Genomic DNA, 18,790 nt, shown 5'->3' with positions numbered 1-18,790 from the left:
ATTGAGGAGGGGGAGTGATCAAGCGGCTTTGGTGGGCACTTGGCGTCCAGCCAGGGTCAACCCACCACATTAGTTTAAACTTTTACACACTTATAGTACAAGTACATGTTATCAAGCCAAACGGGTCAAGATGTGACTCAGCTTGAAGGAAAAAAAAAAATGCTAAGTAAAATACACACTTTCTGACATTAGTCATCTCCAGTCCTTGCTGAACAAAGGAATTTAAGACAGCTATTCTTCTTCTGACTTACCCATAAACTATTTCTAGTCTAGGTTGGAAGGCACTGCCTCCTCTGCAGCCAATTAGTAAACAGTTTCTCAAAACTGTAACACTATACTCTTGGCAAAGAAAACTATTTAGCAAAGCTTTGGAAAAGTTACAAACCAGCAGCTCTCTTTTCTTAATGCTCTACAATGGCAACCATTCTTGACTTTAAAAATCAAAGTATTTTTGTAGTGTATATTTTTAATGAAAGCAAAATCAATGTCATATGTTTATTAAACAGCTTTTTCCTCAAGGAAGAAGTTTCTCCCATTTACTGAGAACAGTGCAATCTTGCTTAGCATTAAACCCCCGACGTTAAAGTATGAAAAATTAGAAAATATCATAATTAGAAATGTTCATCCACACCTATTTTGATTTTCTATATAAAAAACCACTTTATAATTATACAATTCATATTCTGTTTTCCCTCACAACTTTCTTTCAGTGCTATGAAACTTGAATGATCACCTCTACAATTCATTTCATCTTAGTTTCTCAACGTATATATCCTACTTACTGCACCTCATTCAAATCCTTTTTTTTTATATATAAATCTAATTATTCCTACCTGGGATTTTCTTTGATGCTTGCTGTTGCTGCATTTGAGTACTTCAAACATTAAACTTCACAACAATCTGTAATTAAGTTACTGCATTTTGAAAACAGAATACTGAAGCCTAGACACATGAATACTGAAAACACATTCTAATTTGTAATATTCAAATGTTGGTGTCAAAGTCCTGGCTTTTCATGAACATTGGCTTTTGCAATTCATTTATATGAAGTACAGCTGCCATCTAATTACACTTGTGTTAGCATGATCACAAGCTCATTAGCTATAGAAGTCAAAACCCAATGATCTTAAAAATAAGAACATACTGTTACTTGCAGAGTATTTTTTGACAGATTAAGAACTAGAAGTGGCTGGCAGTTAACCTGCTGTAATAATGTGTGTGGGGTAGTGGTGGGGTGCTGAACATTTACAAAAGTCCTGGGGAAAGTGGGAGCCAAAAACCTACAAAGAAGTAACCGACAAAAAGGCATTCCGAAGCTGACGGACAGCCTGACCTCTGGAACAGTGTTCAGCAGTACAGAAGGGTGGGTCTCAGTTTCTTCCTGTGCTCATTGTCCACACACTTTGAAAACTCCACAAAAAAGGACAAATCTATGGAACAATGCATAGTGAAAGAAGCCCACCCAAAGCTGAACACTGGCCTATGGTTATATCAGGGAGATCGGAAAAAAACAGACTATAATTACAAAGTAATTTTCAATTTTGCAACAGTATTACTGGCTGAATTAAGATTGGTATAGTACTGTAAGCGTGTATTTCTACTCCTTAACAGTGCCTTTCATTCAATATTCAATCTGAAGTTTTCTATCTATATGCATACTTACTTTGAGGACTGAATAAATTAGTAAGCTGTTGCAATTAAAGTTATTTAATGCTGGCTTTTTTTTTTTGGTCAAGGAATATTAAATGAAATTCATAATACACACACTAATTCATCAAGTCTTAGAGAAGATCCTACAACCACTATGAGGAAAACAATGTGCCAAATGCTTCATCAACAAGATCAAATATAAAAATTTTATATATTTTATAATACACATATTTATATGTATTATGTATTATATAATATATATTTTATATTATATATTTTATAATATGTATTTATATAATTTTATATATTTATTTTAATTTTAAAAAGAATTCAACTTGTTACTGGTACTTCTTTCAAGCCAGTAATTCTCAATGTGATTTGCCAGTATCAGTAAGTCAAAAAAAGACAACTAACTTTGTTGTATAAGTATGCAACACTCAAAGAAGATAAGAGTCATCAACATTTTTAAGTCATAGAGTTGGCACAACAGCAGCTTAACAAGTAAAAGACATCCAGCTGTATGAGTAAGCCTGGCTGTAACATAAAGCTGAGATAAGTTTTAGCAATTAAGAGAAAAATTTTCATTGTGCCTTAAACTCACAATTGTCATAAATTCTAATCCTACACCCAAACATAGACAGAAGTATTACTAATATAAGTAAAATTGTAAAAGCATACTGGGTCAAATTACTTCAGTGTTAGATCATCCTCCTCCTTTATCTCACTGAGAGGTATGACGTAAGAAACTTGATAAGTAAACTACAAAGGACTCTTGTTTCCATATGCTTTGAAAGGTTTCTAGAAATACAAAATAAGTAGTGTCAACAACCATCAAAAGATTATTTAAAGTTAAGAAAACTGCGAGATACATTGGGTGGCAGAGGAAAGGGGGGGGCACTGGGAGAAAAATCTAGCTGAAACCTGGCTTGCAAGTTCATCAGCAAAAGTATTAACCACTGCCATAAAGGAAAAGCAAGAAGAGAAGAGAGAAAGGGAACGCACCTTTTGACTTCAGTAAGCCTGTATAGCTATTACAGAGAGACCTCAATCCTTACTGCTTCTTTAATTTTAGGTCTTTACTTGCCAGTTATTTAAATGGCCTATCTGGCTTCCTACAGGTGACAGTGGTTCAGGCCCCAGTTGCAGACACCAGTCCTTTTCCTTGTTCTGTTCATTTGCTCCAGGGCAGCAGCAGCAGTGCCACAGCTCTGCGTACTGGGCTGCAGAAAGGCAAAAGGAGGTGGGTCCAGCCATGTTTCCTTGCCAGGAGAGAGAGGCAGACCAGGCAGGCTCATACCATCCATCCAACCCAGACGTGTTCGCTCCCAGGTGAAAACTCCACACCAGCACACCTCAGTATATCTTATTTTTCTTGGTTGTTGAAAACCATATGCTCCTAAATCTACTGCCCTGTTTTGCTAATATAAGAGAAAACCTCTACCTTTGAACTTGTTCTAGGAGCAAGAATCAACTTGTGAAAATTCAGCTCAAGCAGTACTTCACACCAAGCAAAGGCCAAAACAGCTAGAAGAATACAGCTGCACTGACCTGACACAGATCACTGATATCAAAAAGTTTCTCATGTTAGATACCTCATTAGTTCTTTTTTCAGAACCAGTAAATAACTTTTATCGAACCCCATTAGTCACTGACACACCATTCTGAGCATAACACATGACACTACTAATAACATTCATCAGAATGCAACTTCCACTCTGCTCCTTTTGCAGAACAGCCAAGTTGTGCAAAGTATATTGCTTTCCATCACATCACACATTGCAACATGAAAAATATAGCACGAATGCCACACAAGGTCCTATTACCCTGCCCAGTGCTGTGTAACTATCCAAATTCCCTTCAGTTACCCATATAATAAACCTCCAGTCTAAGCTGCATTAAAGACATGCCTTAAAATTCTACTCTTTTTAAAGCTTTACTGTAAAAAGGATAAATAATCAGAATGTTCTATTGGTTATTACCTTCAAAAGAGATGCTGATGTCCCGGTTTTGGAGAGTTTTGTTACTGCAGACACTGAGGAGCCGTTTTCTGGTTTGGCTTTTTCAGTTGCTTGAGTTTTATTTACTCCAGGCACTTTGGGCACTGAGCCAACACTCCTGCTTGCTTTCTTCATTCTGGGCTGTCTGTTTATGATGCATTTACAAACAAATCTACAAGCAGAAAGAAAGAAATTTTAAATATAAAATACAAATGAAAAGCAATGCCTTTTTTTATAATGCTCTATTTAAGACCTGAAGTCCACAGCAGCAGTAAAGACCACAAATTGGAGCCAAACAGAATGCATGTGACTGACCAATGGTTTTTGCTCTTTTTAAAAAGGAATTTTTACCAAGAACTAAGCGCTTCCTACAGCTCCACTCCAAATTATAATTTTTTTTTCAGTTCTCTTTCCACAAATGGCACTGAACCGAGGATATTTTATAAGTGACCCATGTTGCCGAGTTCACTCGTTAGCTAGCAAAGGAAAGGCTTATTAGAGCAGCAGTGTTCTTTATTTCTGACTGTGGGAAGGTAAATACCATGGGAGTATTCAGGCAACAGCCTGACTACCACCAGCACTGGATCTGAGCAAAGATTACCACCAGCTTCGTAACTAAAGTACTGAGAGAGTAACAGCAGTTGTTACAAAAAAAAAAAAAAAAAAAAAAAAAAAAAAAAAAAAGTATTTCATAAAAATGAAAAGAAGTTGAAAAATTTAGATTCCCTGAAACCATTTATTATTAAAAATCACATTAATAAACACATGGGATCTTACAAAATTTAATACTAGTCATATGATTATGAGGATTACCTCTGAGAAGAAACCAGAAGTAACCCACCATGCTCCACGGCCTGCAGTGAGGACACTTCAGCATCTTTACCTTGCCTTCAAGTTTTTTCAAACAGCAGACAACTGTCAATACTGTCATTCCAATCAAGAGCAAATAAACAAAACCCCAGAAAACAAAGCTGACTACTCAAACCAGGAGCAGCTGCAGCAGACCGGAACACTGCAGTTATCACAAGAACTGCTAATTCTGGAAGACAACCTAAGAAAGGGTACACTAGCCAACAGCCATAATTTGAAGCACGGACTACCAGAAAGACTAGACACATCAGGATCGTCTTCCCTCTTGCAAGAGCGAGATAGCTGGCAGCTGTTTTCTTCATGTCCCCTGAGTCAGAAGACATAGGATGGAAGATTAAGAGGAGGAAACTTCCACTCCCCTTTCAGTCTTACAGATTCTGAGTGGAAGTAAGTGATTGGGTTTATCTGAGCCCAATATCCTGCAGCTGATTAGAAACACACAACACATCTAGTTGTCTCCATCTCATAAAAAGTGAAGCATTTCAAAGCCACAAAAAGCAGACTGATGACTGAGTGCATGAGATGTGTGACATAAAAACACAGTGATCAGGAGTACTAATTCATTTCAGCTAACAAAATTAACACCATATGCTTACACACAGTCCTTCCTCCTCATCACCACCTCTGCTGCACACAAGTATATTTCAAGTCTGACTTTTATCAAAGTCAGTAAAACTCCAGGAGTTTTGCCTCCTCAGACCCCTATGTGCTGTTAGCAGAAGCAAGAGGAAGTTTCATTTTAAGACACTGAAGTATTTGTTTATAGCTTCCAGATTCCCTTTAGCTCTCAAAGCTGGCATGAACAGACACAGAAAACTTTGTTTGCTGTTGCAGTTTCATCATCAGAATGTCAAAAATGCACCGGTCCTGCCATACGGCTACTAGTAATCACAACGCCTTCACAGAAGATTAAATAACTGAGAGATAATTTGAGACACTCCTAAGAAAACCAAAACCCAAACCAGAAAAGCCCCATGAAAATAATATGTTTGCTATACACACATAATTTTAAGTGGTACAACTGCCTACCAGATTCCAGAAGCAGATGCTAATGTTTACAGGTAGGCCCAAGTTGCCACACTTATAATTCTTGCCTTTTTCATGTTCATGAGTTGAACACTTACTTGTGCTTTTGATCTTATTCAGTTGAAAACTAAAACTGAAAAGACCAAAGAGGATAGAGTTGTTTAGTAAAACTGGCATCATTACTATTGAATGATATTTTTGATGTTCTACGGGCTACATAAAAAGAGTTGTCCATAGCACACTTGAGAAATAATCAAACAAACTTCAGTGCATAGCTTGTTGTAAAGCTGACTACATTTAAAAATTATCTCAAAGAAAAAACTGTACTCTTGCAACAAACCCAGTAAATCAGAACCATGGCTTTTTGACAGCTCATAGAGCTAGTAAACCAGTGCTATAATGAAGGTTAGGGTATGGGCAACTATATGACTATCGTACATTTGGGCAGAGCTTGACAACCCTGTCTGGCAATCTAGGTAAAGCAGTAGCTCCAGCTGGCCTGCACATACCCAGCAGTGGCCATTTCCAATACACATTTATCAAGCCTACAGAGCACATTCATCAAGTCTGACACATCTTACAACGTGCCAGATACACATTGCACACATCAACTTTGCATGCACAGTAAAAGATCAATACATTTGGGATCCACTTATTATAGCAAGTAATATAGTAACATAACCCACTCGGTGGATAATCTCAAAAACAAATACAGGCTAACATTAGCTTTTACAGTACAAACCATTTATACTCTTACGAATATATCACAGAGGTCATCAGTAACAAAAGACTGTATGAAGTCAAATGTTTATCATCCATAACGGCTTTGTAAAAAATGCATGTTTCAGAAGTGTTCCTGAAAACATGCAACAGTATTTGCTTCAAAAACAGCAACAGCATAGCAAAGTGATGTAAATAAGTGAAACTAAATAATGTAACCAAGTATAATCCTCATGTTTCATCACAGCATTACTTTAAAATATCCATAAATTTAACATTGAAAAACATTATTTGTGATTTACTGAAACTCAAAGGCAAAACCACCTTTCCAGAAAGAATATTCAAAGATACTTAGAGGACAGGGAGGGTTAGGTACCGCTGTTCCTGTTTTTCTTCCAGAGTAACTAAGCTCTAGTAGTTACTTTCTTACTGAAAGAAGATTCTGTAATTATAGTTTAAAAACTGAGAAAAGACACAAATGAGTCCAACTTAACTTAAAATAAAGACACGACATTAATTAGCATTACAGGTTCTAAAAGCGGCTGCTCACTCAGGCTCCTAAAGTGAATTTATGACCTCTCTGTGCCAATTTCTCCCCTCCTGCCTTCTCCAGGAAGGAAGAAGAGGATGGAGTTTCAGCACTGAACACAGAAGACATCAATATTGTTGAATTCTAAGTGGAAAAAGCCCTACTTCACCCAGTTTCTCAAAAGGCAGATACTGCAGATAAAGACTACCTTTATGCTTCTAAAGAACAACACATTCCTTAGGAAGACACAGTATTGGGAACCAGCAGTAAATTTGTCTCTGCCCAACACTAAATTTTAAAATAAGAAATAAAACACTCACTAGCCAAATGAAGCATTCTGAAAATTAAGACAGAACACTAGTGATTCAAATGAGAGCTAAAATATTATTTCACTATTGTTTTAAAAAGCAAATACTGCATATAAAACTGTACTTCATATTCTGCCCTAGGGAGAAAGACAGAATTACTGAAGACCTCCTTTCGCTTTACACACACCTCCTCCTACCTCAAACAAAAAAGAAAAAAGAAAAAAAAAAAAGACTAAAGTAGAAGCTTAACCCTAAAAATTTGCAGTGGAATTAAGAGTTGTAACTCCACAAGACAGTTAAGAGAGACTTCTGGTCTCTCATATCACACTACTAAACATCTATCAACAGACACAAGATGTTACTGGAAAACATTTGATTAATACTAGCACTACAGTATCAATTATAAAATTCATCAGGATGGAAAAAAGCCAAAACAAGCCCAAAACATCAGATAGAAAGACTGCATTCCTAAACTAAAATGTAACTATTTGCTCTAACCTGTACCCTTTCCCAGACGTCTCTCTTTCCACAGCACACATAGTACAAGAAACAAAAGGGAATCTTGTTCAGGAGCGTGCTCTCCTTGCTCTGGTGGAGGCATGTGAAACCAGTCCTGCATTTTATACCAACTGCAAATACAACTCCATAAATAATAATTTAAAAGTGTTTTGCCCAATAGCATGGCTCTGCTCTTTACTGTAAACTGATATGATACATTCACCCAGCCAACATGAAATGCTTTCAGGGTTACTCTTATGTCCTCTTTGGAAACCTGAAAACTGAAGGGGGGTGGGGTATGATTTCTTACTGTGATTATTTTAATCTCATCCCTTATTTAATGTGCTTATTTATGCTAATATTGCTGTCAGAAAAGTATGGCTCAATTACAAGAGTACAAAAAAATAGTTTCCTCTGCCTGTAAGGTGAGAGAGGGATAAGCAGCAAGGAAGGTATTAGTCTTTTGCCTTTGGTTGAAAATACAAAGTTATCAAGAGGTGTTAAGCAGTTTTATCTTTCAAAAAATTGTGAATTATTAAAATGATAAATAATTTTAGAACTACCTTTTAATAGTTCCAGAAAAATAGAAACAACTAACCCCTCAAATTTGAGGATACTGAGCATTTTTGAAACATCAAAGACCCAAAATACGGAGGAAAATAGAAATATTCACATCTAAGAGCAATGGAGTCAGTACACTTTCACTCTCTATTTGTACAAGTTCTTTGGTTTTGATATATTTAGGCTGACAACTTTTGCCCAAATAATTAGGGAATGACATTTTTAGGTCACTTACACAGTCCCAAAAGGCAGAACTGGGAAGAAAAGATTATGAAATACAGCCTCTTCAACCCCCTGTAAAACACAGATTCAGAACTTCCCCAAGTCTCTGCAAGCAAGACAGCATAGTTACCAACAACTTAACACCTGGGATATGAAATAAGCTACATACTAAGAGATAGAGTTCTCTATATTTATAATGTCCACAGCTCAAACTTTCAACCTGCAAGCTGCACAAGCACTCTAAAATGATGTTTCTTGCTCAGTAATTCCAAAAACATAATCCATTAACCACTGGATTCCAGAAGTCCAGAGCAAGCAGTGCATTTGTTTTATTCCTTAAGATCAAGACATCAGTTTTAGTGACTTGAAAGTTTGCTGATGCTAGAGGGTTATTTAAGATACCAAGGATAACAGGAAACTGCATGGAATCACAGAAGACCCTTATGAGATCAACTGCACAATAAAATCAGCAAATAAAGTTAAATGTAGGTAAACACAAAGCAATCTATCTCTTGGGGAAAAGCAACTTCAGCTTCATATATAAATGTGCTCTCAACTCATCAATATTGCTCAGCAAGACTTCAGTGTTTTGATACACAGCTTCATTAAACTATTGGTATAGTATTTGGAATAAGGCAAAAGCAAAACAATTCCAGGAATTATTAAAGAAAGGAATAGAGAACAAACCATAAAACACAAATATCGCACTCAACAAATCAATTTTTTGCCCATCTACCCACACTTTAATTGGTATGTGCAGTTCTGGTCTCTCAATCTCAAAAAAAGGATTTCTTATAGACCTGAAAAAGGTTCAGCAAGGGGCAAAAATAAGATCAAAGGTATATAATAGCTCCCATGAGACATCTCACAGGGAATATGACAAAAGCCGATCAAATATTGAATGGCATCAAGAAGGCAGACCGGGACTGGCTGTTAATCATCTCTTCCAGTACTAAAACTAGGGACCAGCAAATGAAGTTAGAGCCAGGTTCAAAGTAAGAAAAATGAGCTATATTTTTAATGCAGATTGAAAGAAAGCTGTGGCTGCACGAAGCGCAAGTGGAAGGGGAAACTGGACATGGACAAGGTAGAGAAATTCCCTAATGGATGCTAAATAGCTGAGCACAAAGGGCTCAGAAACCCCTCTGAGCCAAAAGTAATTGCAGGGTGGGAAAGCAGTCAGGGTAGGAGGGAAGACTTCAGTTTTGTTTTTTTTTCCTGAGGCATCTGCTCACAGCCACGGCTGGACCCAGAGCACCAGGTGGGATGGATAACCTGCTCCAGTCAGGGCGGTGTCTGCTACGTTCTTATGCCGTGAGGAAAATATACAGATGTCAATGATTTATGGGTGCTGCAATTTTGGAACAACTGCTGCAGGTAGTTATTTACAGAGGAAAGACTTTCCTATCACTTTCTATCTAAAAAATTCAAAAGAGCCTTTATAGTTTTCCATTACAAGTTGTGGAATTACAAAAATAGGAATTCTACCTTTAAGTTACATTATCCATCCAAGCCATACTTGCTATTACTACTTCTCTTTTAAACATAAGGGAGGAAAGACCAGAGCTTTGGGCAAGAATTGGCTGTTATACACCTAAATTTCTCTGTTCCTTCTTTGGAGAAAACTTCAGAGCTGTAACTGCTGTGAGCAATGTGTAACCGTTGCAATACTTAACATTCCAGACAAGTGACAGGAACATTTACAGAAGAACTCCTAAACTTAGGAACTGTGCTCTAAAAGCCTTTTCATAACAAAATTAAATAACGTACTCTTGTTTTCAAGCTCCTATTTTAAACAACCGCTATTTCAAAACACTGCCAAGGAAAGAAAAAGCAACTGTTCATCAACTAAATCCAACCGATTCTTCCTAGCGTGGGGAATCTGTTCCACAAGGAAGGGCAGCACTGTCCAAAACTCAGTCTCAGCACTAACTTCTCACTGACTGTACCTTCAGATGCTTTTTTTTTTTTTGAATTGCAGTTTTGGAAACCAGAACAAAAGACCAGGTAAATCTATACCTTATTGGTATCTATCCTAAAGCCAATTCAAAAATATTCTAAGTGGGCTAAGTACCCCATAACATGCCCATTAACTATGGCTGCTCACACTATAGATGAGAATACCACCCACATTACTATTATATAGGTGTTGTTTCATCGGTGTTAATCACACACGTAATCAAAAATATCCTTGTATCTGAAGGCAGTGTGTGTGTCTTACAGTGTAAGCTCAGATAAACCTCAGCCAGCAGAACATGATAAAGAAAACAAAAGAGGGAATATAACATGTCAAATAGTAGTACGATAAACACGGAGGGACACTAAAACCTGGTTTTGGCTACATTGTCATTTTCCACTCCTTCTGGTAAATTTCACAGTTGCATCCAAATTTTAAGCCATGCACTAACAGATGATGTAATATATACCTATTTCCTGGAGAGTAATTACACCTCTATGCCAGATTTTAAAGGCTTAAACAAACTTATCAGAAATATCAACCTTCTCTGTAAAACCCTTAGGTTAATATCCCAATAAAATAGCACCAACTCTTCTTTTGGCACCGTAGGTTTTCTGGGCAAAAAAAATATTTAACACAATAAATTTCCCAGCCAAAGGACTGGCCAGCTTTAACTATAAAAGCAGCTAGTCTAAAAAGTGATATTTGGTCAGTTAACCATGTTAACTGAAAGTGTTGTTATCATTCATCATTCCAAGCACGTTTTAAAGTGTTACTACAAAAATCAATAACCCTCCAGTTACAAAGGTGTATTTAGTGTCATATAACCCTAAGTATATACTGTATTCCTTAACCAACAATCAGATTCCCCTGCACACATGCAAATTTTCCTTGCACCGCCAGGGAAGTACTTTCAAAACCCGCAATGTATAATTTTAAGACCAAGGAATTTGGCAGAAGAGCACAACAAAAGGTGCGCAACTAACACAACAGCTTCCTTCTGTTTCAAACGGACTAGCTCAGTAGACAAGGTTTCATTGCAATATACTCTGTTTCTAGCGCAGCTGTTCCCAAAAGTGCTGGCTAGAGTAGGTGACCAGTAGTGACCTTTTCCCTTTTGTCCATTGAAAATGTTGTCAGCTGAACTCTTGCATCAACAACTGCAGCAAAGGCTTCTGCCTGTTCGCAGGCAGAAGAAAGGCAGGCAGTAGCCTAGCTCCCATCAGAAAAAGGGGGACAGAGAAAGGACGTGCAATGTGCTATTTCAGGAGCTAGAGCGGCGGCTCCCAGCGCATGTATGTTACAGGTAAAACCTGTAAGTTAGGTGAGTCACTTTGACCAAGTCTCCTGTTCATCCAAAACACTCCATCAAATCTTCAGTTTGTGCAAAACCCAAAAACCCCAAATCCTGTTTCCAGCATGGTTACGATGACAAATGTGTTCCTACCAGCTGTTCACTAATGTATTTTCAACTTGAGGACTTTCTATTGCCTGGATTTCTGGAACTAGGAGGTGACTGGGTTCTCACTATGTCCACTTCACCACCAACCTGGTCTGGCAACATTCCTGAAGGCATTGCACCAAAAAAAAAGAGAGAACAGGAGAAGCATACAGAGATACACCCCCCAGGGACCTTCCCAGCCCCCAGGTGCTTACAGCTCTGGGATTCCCAGCCCCAGAATCCTGGTCTCAGCTGGATGAAGGGAATGGCCTGGGTGGGAATGGTCCATCCACAAGCCAGCCTTGCTAAGGCTGGGGGAGAGAAGTGCCTGCTGGGGATTGCTCAAGCTAGTCATGAAAATAATTTAATTGTACCCTGCCACCAAAAGAGGCAGTCCCACCCTTCCTCAGTCCTCCCCCTTCTTTCAATTCTAGACATCATAGCTCATTTTTTGATGAGTTGTTTTTTTCAGTCAGATCAGGACTGATCTGACTCACCTTATAATTGCTAGATACTATGCAAAGGAAGCAGCGGGACTGGGAACCGGGAACAAGACGGAAGGCTCACCCTTTCAGAGACGGTATAGTCCCAAATTTGTTTTAAAACAGTCTCAGGCTACTGGACACACAGCAACACCCCTGATTTAAATGAACCTCTTACTGCTGCCCAACCACCACCACTTTCCAAGCCACATGGTAAGACAGATGAGACAAGAGATGAACTGTGTTATTTTTAAGCAATCAACACAAGACAAAACAGGGCACTGACCACCGCAGAGGGTGTGACAATTGGCTGTCTATGGGTTTGAATTCTGTGCTCTGACCCACATCTTCCTTCACCTCTAAGACCTGTCAGCACCACACTCATTACTTTTAAAGGTTTAAAATCCTTCAGGTTTGGGAGAGAGACAGAAGACAGAACTGCATGCAAATCTTTCCTAAATACCCTGGTATCGCTAGGGGAGGACCAATTACCCACCCCAGTGTGAAAGCCCAAGGACATACATTTGAGTCACATAGAATAAAAGTTCTTGGGACAGGATGGAGAGGCTCCCATCCGCAGACACTGGGGTTTTTTTCCTCCCCCAGGAAAAAGGACAAGATACTGTTTCTCTTCCACATTTTTATTCCAAGCCTTCCGGAAAAGGGTGAATCACTAACCAGTTTATAGAGTCCCTGTTTCCCTAGACAGTTTGGTTGTTGGAGCAATGCAGGACTCTACATGGGACAGAGCCTGGGAAAGCACTTAAACCCCAGGACCAGTACAGCATCCCTAACTGATGTGACTGCTGATGTGCTGATACCACCATGGAATGCCAAGTGCCTAATGCTTTAGCACTTTCAATTGTGAAACACTACTACAGTATTTCTTTGAGAAGCTCCTATGCCTCCAGGTTTCGTGGCGAGGCTTTGATGTTTGGCTGAAGGCCTTGGAATAGCTTTCCCATTCCCTCCAGAAAAAATGTAGTCTTTCTACTAAAAAAGGCTATACTGAAGTCTTTATAGTTATTTTTTCCTTCAAATATCCTTTACTTACAACACTAATGTCCATAAGTTATAGACTTAATGGAATTTTCTTCTGTAGATAGATACAGATACAGTTTACAGGTATAGATCAGAAACATTTTCAGAAAACTGTCAAGAAGTTCTTATAATGCATATATCTATAATTTTATGTTTCTAATATAGCAAATTTACTTCCAAACGTGAAATGCAAGTAGACTGAAATCTCATGTGCACACTTGGAACTATAATCTTTAAAATGTTTTTAATATTTTTCCTGAGTGAGCTTTCACAAACAGAATTTATACCATTTACTATGAATTTGAAAGTGTTGGGTATCTTTCAGAAAGACACAGAGTTAAAATACAAAAAGAAATAGGTACAAAGCCTAGAATATCAGCATATAGAAGATCAAATCTTGAAATCATAATATAGAGCTTAGAAGCACATAGTATAAAAGCAGTTTTTGTTTCTTTATGACAACCGATGCATAAATACAACAAATCAATTCCTGCCATTAATGACAAGCTTTTAGTGCTGAAAACACTGATAACTCTGTAAGTGGGAAACAAAAGGAAGTTAGGAGAGTCAACCAAGATATATGAAAAGATAGTAGTCCAAAGATATGGGACCAAGCCCCTGTATTTTGAGTTCACAAGACTGAAGGGCTGGCAGCACCACGGAATGGCACAAGCCCCTTGGACCCCCAGCAGCTTCACTCTCCTTTCCATTAATCTTAGTGTGTTACTTACAGTACTGATTCCATCTGGAAGATGACGATGACCAATGACCACAGCACTGAAGAAAGGGGGTAGGCCATCCTTGAAAATCCATAATGCTCACTTAATTAAGCAGATTTATATTGGTAAAAGATGTTATCTACCACGAAACAAGGACACTTCGCTATTAAATCAGGTTTCTGGGTTATATTCCTACATCTGCCCATTTTCCTCTATGGCCTTGAGATGACCAGCTCCTTGTGACCAAGCTTGGTTGTAAATGACAGTAATATCTATCGTAGCAAACTATCAAAACCTTTGGAAAATAGCAAGACAACACCCTTAAACTTTTTCAAAGTCATAGGGATGCCCATACTTATAGGTTGAGGAAAGCCTTTCTTGTAGTTTTGTATAAGGCTAGAAAGAAGAATAGCAGCAGTTGTGGAAGACAAGTTTATGTTAGAAAGTATTCATTTTAACATCTTAATTCTTGATGAAAAGTTCTCAGTATAGTCAAACCTGGTGATATTGCCACATTCAAGGATGCATCTCATATTTACAAATCATAAGTCAAGAATAATTTGATGACAACAACTTCCAGCAACCGTACCTACTTAAGAAGTTCATCATTTCCAGAAGAGACATATAATTGTCCATCTGATACAAGTAAGTGCAGATAAAGAGTTGCTTTGCATGATCCTGTCATTGCTAGGAAAAAAAGATCTTTTTTTTTTACACAGAAAAAAATAAAAGCAAAACTAGAACTTGAAGTGAACAAGTTAGGTTTGTGGTAGGAATTGTGTCTATAAAGAACAGTTTTAATTATTTTTTTTCTTTTCCTCCAGAAAAGCCTATATTCCTTCAGGGACTTGAAGGAAATATTTGCCATTAACTATTTACAATGCTGGTTACTTCTTAGGGAAAAGCAAACTGAAAAAGACAAGACCGTTGTTTGCAAAGAAAAATATTTTTTACTGCACAATGGATGCTACTTTAAATGCATACCCATTATCAAATCTCAGTGTCATTTAGCTTGCTAAGTAAAAGAAACTTTAAGCTCAGTACAACTTGGCAACTCAGTAAAAAAAAATCCTATGGGTAAATAGAGAAAATCAAGCTCTAATAGATCATTTTTATAAACTTGTCCGTGTCAGTTAAGACTTGTCAATACGAAGACTGCCAACGTTTTAGCAATGAACAGTGAAATACGTTGAAGGAGCCTCTCCAGCACCAACCCTCACACAGCAAGGAAATTCTGTAGCCAAAGTTTCAAGAAGGCCCCATCTGCCAAAACCACTGTGTGCTTTTAATTAAGAACCTATAGAGAAATGTATTATGAAGAACACAGAAAGTTTCAAGGACTGTTAAGAATGCCAGCCTCTTGGTCAAGCTTTCCACACCCCACACCCCTAAATGTATATCCCATAGGAAATCATTATTCACTGGATGTACCTGTGCAGAACACGTATCCTACATTGGCTAAATGACCAAAGTCAAAGAAATGTTTTTAGCATCAGAAAAATACCAATACTTTCAGGCTGATGTCATCAAATACATCACTTGAGTACTTCAATACTACCTTTATTCTTTTTAATACTGTTTAAATACTAGATGTTAGATGTTCAGTGCATATATACCAGTTAGTTACAGGCGATCATTAGCTTGGCTTCATTCTGGCACACAGTCCTGGAAAATAAAATTAACTGAGGATCATGCAAGACTTATCTTCTGTAAATGTCAAACCAAGTCTTGAAGTAAGTAAAAATGAGTTTTCTCTCTTGAAATTTTGCTTAAGTGGCTTTACAGCTCCTTAGTATGTAACAAATGGCTAGCTCTTAATTATGATATTGGGGGGGTGGTACTGAAACCTTGCAGACTGATCCCCTTTTACCTAACTTCACAATTTATTCTTGTATTACTCTTTTCTGCAATTCGGGAAGCTACTAGTTCTGTCACTTATTTGCAACAGTCTCAGTTCTTTGCAAAATTAAGGTATCCCAAGACATTTGTTTACAAAGATGAAGATCAGAAACTGTGGTGCCTTTACAGTAAAGAAAAAGTCCTTTTTCCCAAAGAAAATCATGCATGCATATGTGAAAACTCTAATGATAAATTATTTGTATATTAAAAGATAGTATCCTGTGATTACTTGCAGGCTGCATTAAACTGTTAAGTGCTCCAAATGGTGGCTTCTCTGATCATTTCAGTTGGAATAAGCTCAAAAGAAACAAGTAATATGTTCCTTGTGACTAGTCACTTAAGGCTATGATTAAGTATATAACTCGGCTTCTAACACCCGTTTTTTCTCCCTTTTTCAGTATAAAGACTAAAAATAAGATCAAATGAGGTGATTTTTGAAGGCAGGAAGTACAAGCATAACATTTCTTATGCTGTTTTTCCCACTGAGCAATTCAGTCACATTAATAGCATTACACACTTCTAGAACTGGATCCTAGTTGGCAAGACAGGCTCCAACGTTGCAAGATCAAGGCAAGAAAAAAAAGAACTTCTGAAGTATGTTAGTGAAAGATCGCTTAAGGAGTTTCCATCGCATGCCTCCACCTTCTGAGAATATATTTTCCTCTTTCATACTAACAGAAAGCAAAAATGGCACAAACTTATTTCCCTTCACCATGTTACATGTAAGTATATATTTATTCATACCTAAAACGTTAACTGTACATCACCTCATCTATCCTGTACAATGAAATCTTTACAGCGTAAAAATAACTATTCCAACATGCACTTAGACAGAAACTTCAAAAACTCATTGTCTACACCTTAGACTAGTAACTAACGCAGGCCAGAGATTGTTCTCCAGCCCAGAGGCAAACCTGCACTGCTTGATTTGTGACTATACAGCCAAAATCACTTTCCCCTCTCCCCCATCCAGAAAGGCTGGCCATGTCCCACGTCTGTTTGGAGAAGTCCTGGGATTCGCCACCTTTGAATGATGCCCAGATATGGCTTAGGAAGTTGCTAGATGGCCTAGCTAAGTCATACCAGTGACCATGCTGACAATTTACTAGCACGAATGATCACATGCCAGACCTCAGCCTAGCACCCAAGTTTTCTTTTATTTGCTACAATGGACACACTCTCCATTAAGGGAAACCTTCGCTCAAGCCTCTCCTCACGCCTGATGCAGAAGACGCCTTTGGTAGCAGGCCTGGAAGGCCACAGAGATCACACTGCCTCAGAACACAGAGGGAAAGGGAAAACACCGCAGAGCTGGTAAGCTGCAAAACACAATAAAAAGTACAGTCCATGAGAACTGGAAATCCCTGCACAGATGTTTGCCCACTGCAACGTTCCACCATCATCAAATTTTAATAAACCAATCCCTTATACTACTACAGAGAGAACACAGATCCTTATCAATGATCACAACAAAGCTCATGTCAACAAACGGCTCTTCGACTTGAGCAGATAAAAGAACTGGGAAATGTGGACTGCAGTGTTTATCTAGATGGCACTGTATTTGACAGAAATGGCACAATAAATTTAAAAGTTTTAAATTAAAAACATTTGAAATGTTTTGTTCCCCACAATTATGTATTGTATTCAGTAGAGAAAGAAAAATAGACATGGGTCTTCAGACATACAAAAACATCTGAAAAATCAGATTTTCTTTTCTCTTATTTCACATAGTCTACCAGCCCAGAATCTGATTTTTCCATTAACTGAAAATTAAGTGGCAGTGTTAGCAAGAAACAAGAGACTGCTCCCATCTCAGTTTCTCAATTTTAATCTCAGACTGCTTACAATGACCCGCTCTTTTCATTTTTGTTAGCTTCTACCTAACAACAATCAACTAGGCTGGAGGGGAGAGGAGAAACTGTACATCTGAGCTACTGCAGAACTATATGGTGATCCACAGAGTGTTAAAAGCATCCACTGGCTTTAGTCTGCCTACATTTCAGCAGCCAAAGTCCATACCATTAATTACGCAGGAAGCAGCAACAGAAGGTTTATATTTGCTTTTGGGGTGAGCAGAGCTTGCAGAGACTACGTCCTTCAGCAGAACCTACGGCTCTTCAGAACACTTTTCACCCAGTGGAACCACATACTAGACAAATTTTTCTGCTATGGGAGAGCTATGTTTTCCAGATCCTAGCACAGACAGACACTTCATGCAATCACAGACAGTGAGATGCAGATGCCATTGTGGAGAGAAGAGTGCAGTTTGCTGAGCATCAGCACTGCATTGTTTTTCTCTCTGAAGACACAGAGTATGGAAGACTCTTAGAACAGGCTGGTGGCTCTCTGATTTTGACCCATCTGCAGGAACCTGCTTTCCTCCATCCCTGGCACTACCAGGTCACATAAGACTTGCAAGAAGGAATACCGTGAGGCACAGGAAGGCAGACAGCAGGCACAAAACTGGAACTTGTAGGATCTTTCAGCTACAAAAATGGAGAGAAACGGCCCTCCAGCCAAGCATGAGACCAGAATCCAGACAAAGGTCCTCCCCACCACAGCAAAACCTAGCTACAAAGGTGCTGAAGTGCAGGTACCCTACCTCTCTCCTCAGAAAGCTCCCACACGCACCACCACCACCCCCCCTCCACAGAAACAAGCCAGCAGCGTGAAACAAAACCATTTCACCGTGGGATGCAAACCCGGGCAAACCTGAGCTTGCCCCGCTAGCCGGCAACGGCGAAGCCCTCCGTTACCTCAGCCAGACGGCCGAACCGGCCTCCCGCGGGGGCGAAGCGCCGCGGAGGGACGGTCACAAAATGGGTGACAGGGACGACGCCGCGCGCATCGGCCAGCGAGGGGAGGGAGGG

At 38.7% G+C, this 18,790-nt stretch overlaps 1 protein-coding gene across 1 annotated transcript in view; it reads right to left on the bottom strand.

The window, feature by feature from the left end:
- The window catches only part of SPECC1L (sperm antigen with calponin homology and coiled-coil domains 1-like), a 68,199-nt gene extending 49,519 nt beyond the window's left edge, over positions 1-18,680 (bottom strand). Inside the window, exons 1-2 of the mRNA XM_010575154.1 lie at positions 18,633-18,680; positions 3,630-3,819 (exon numbers count right to left, since the gene is read on the bottom strand). Of these exons, the coding sequence (XP_010573456.1) occupies positions 3,630-3,782 (153 nt within the window). The 5' untranslated portion in view covers positions 3,783-3,819; positions 18,633-18,680. The remainder of the gene's footprint in view (positions 1-3,629; positions 3,820-18,632) is intronic.
- Between the last annotated feature and the right edge of the window lie 110 nt (positions 18,681-18,790).

The sequence above is a fragment of the Haliaeetus leucocephalus genome, unplaced genomic scaffold (genome assembly GCF_000737465.1).
Source record: "Haliaeetus leucocephalus isolate CR32 unplaced genomic scaffold, Haliaeetus_leucocephalus-4.0 Scaffold13, whole genome shotgun sequence".
Classification (NCBI taxonomy): domain Eukaryota; kingdom Metazoa; phylum Chordata; class Aves; order Accipitriformes; family Accipitridae; genus Haliaeetus; species Haliaeetus leucocephalus.
This window is presented reverse-complemented; position numbering and strand designations above follow the sequence as displayed.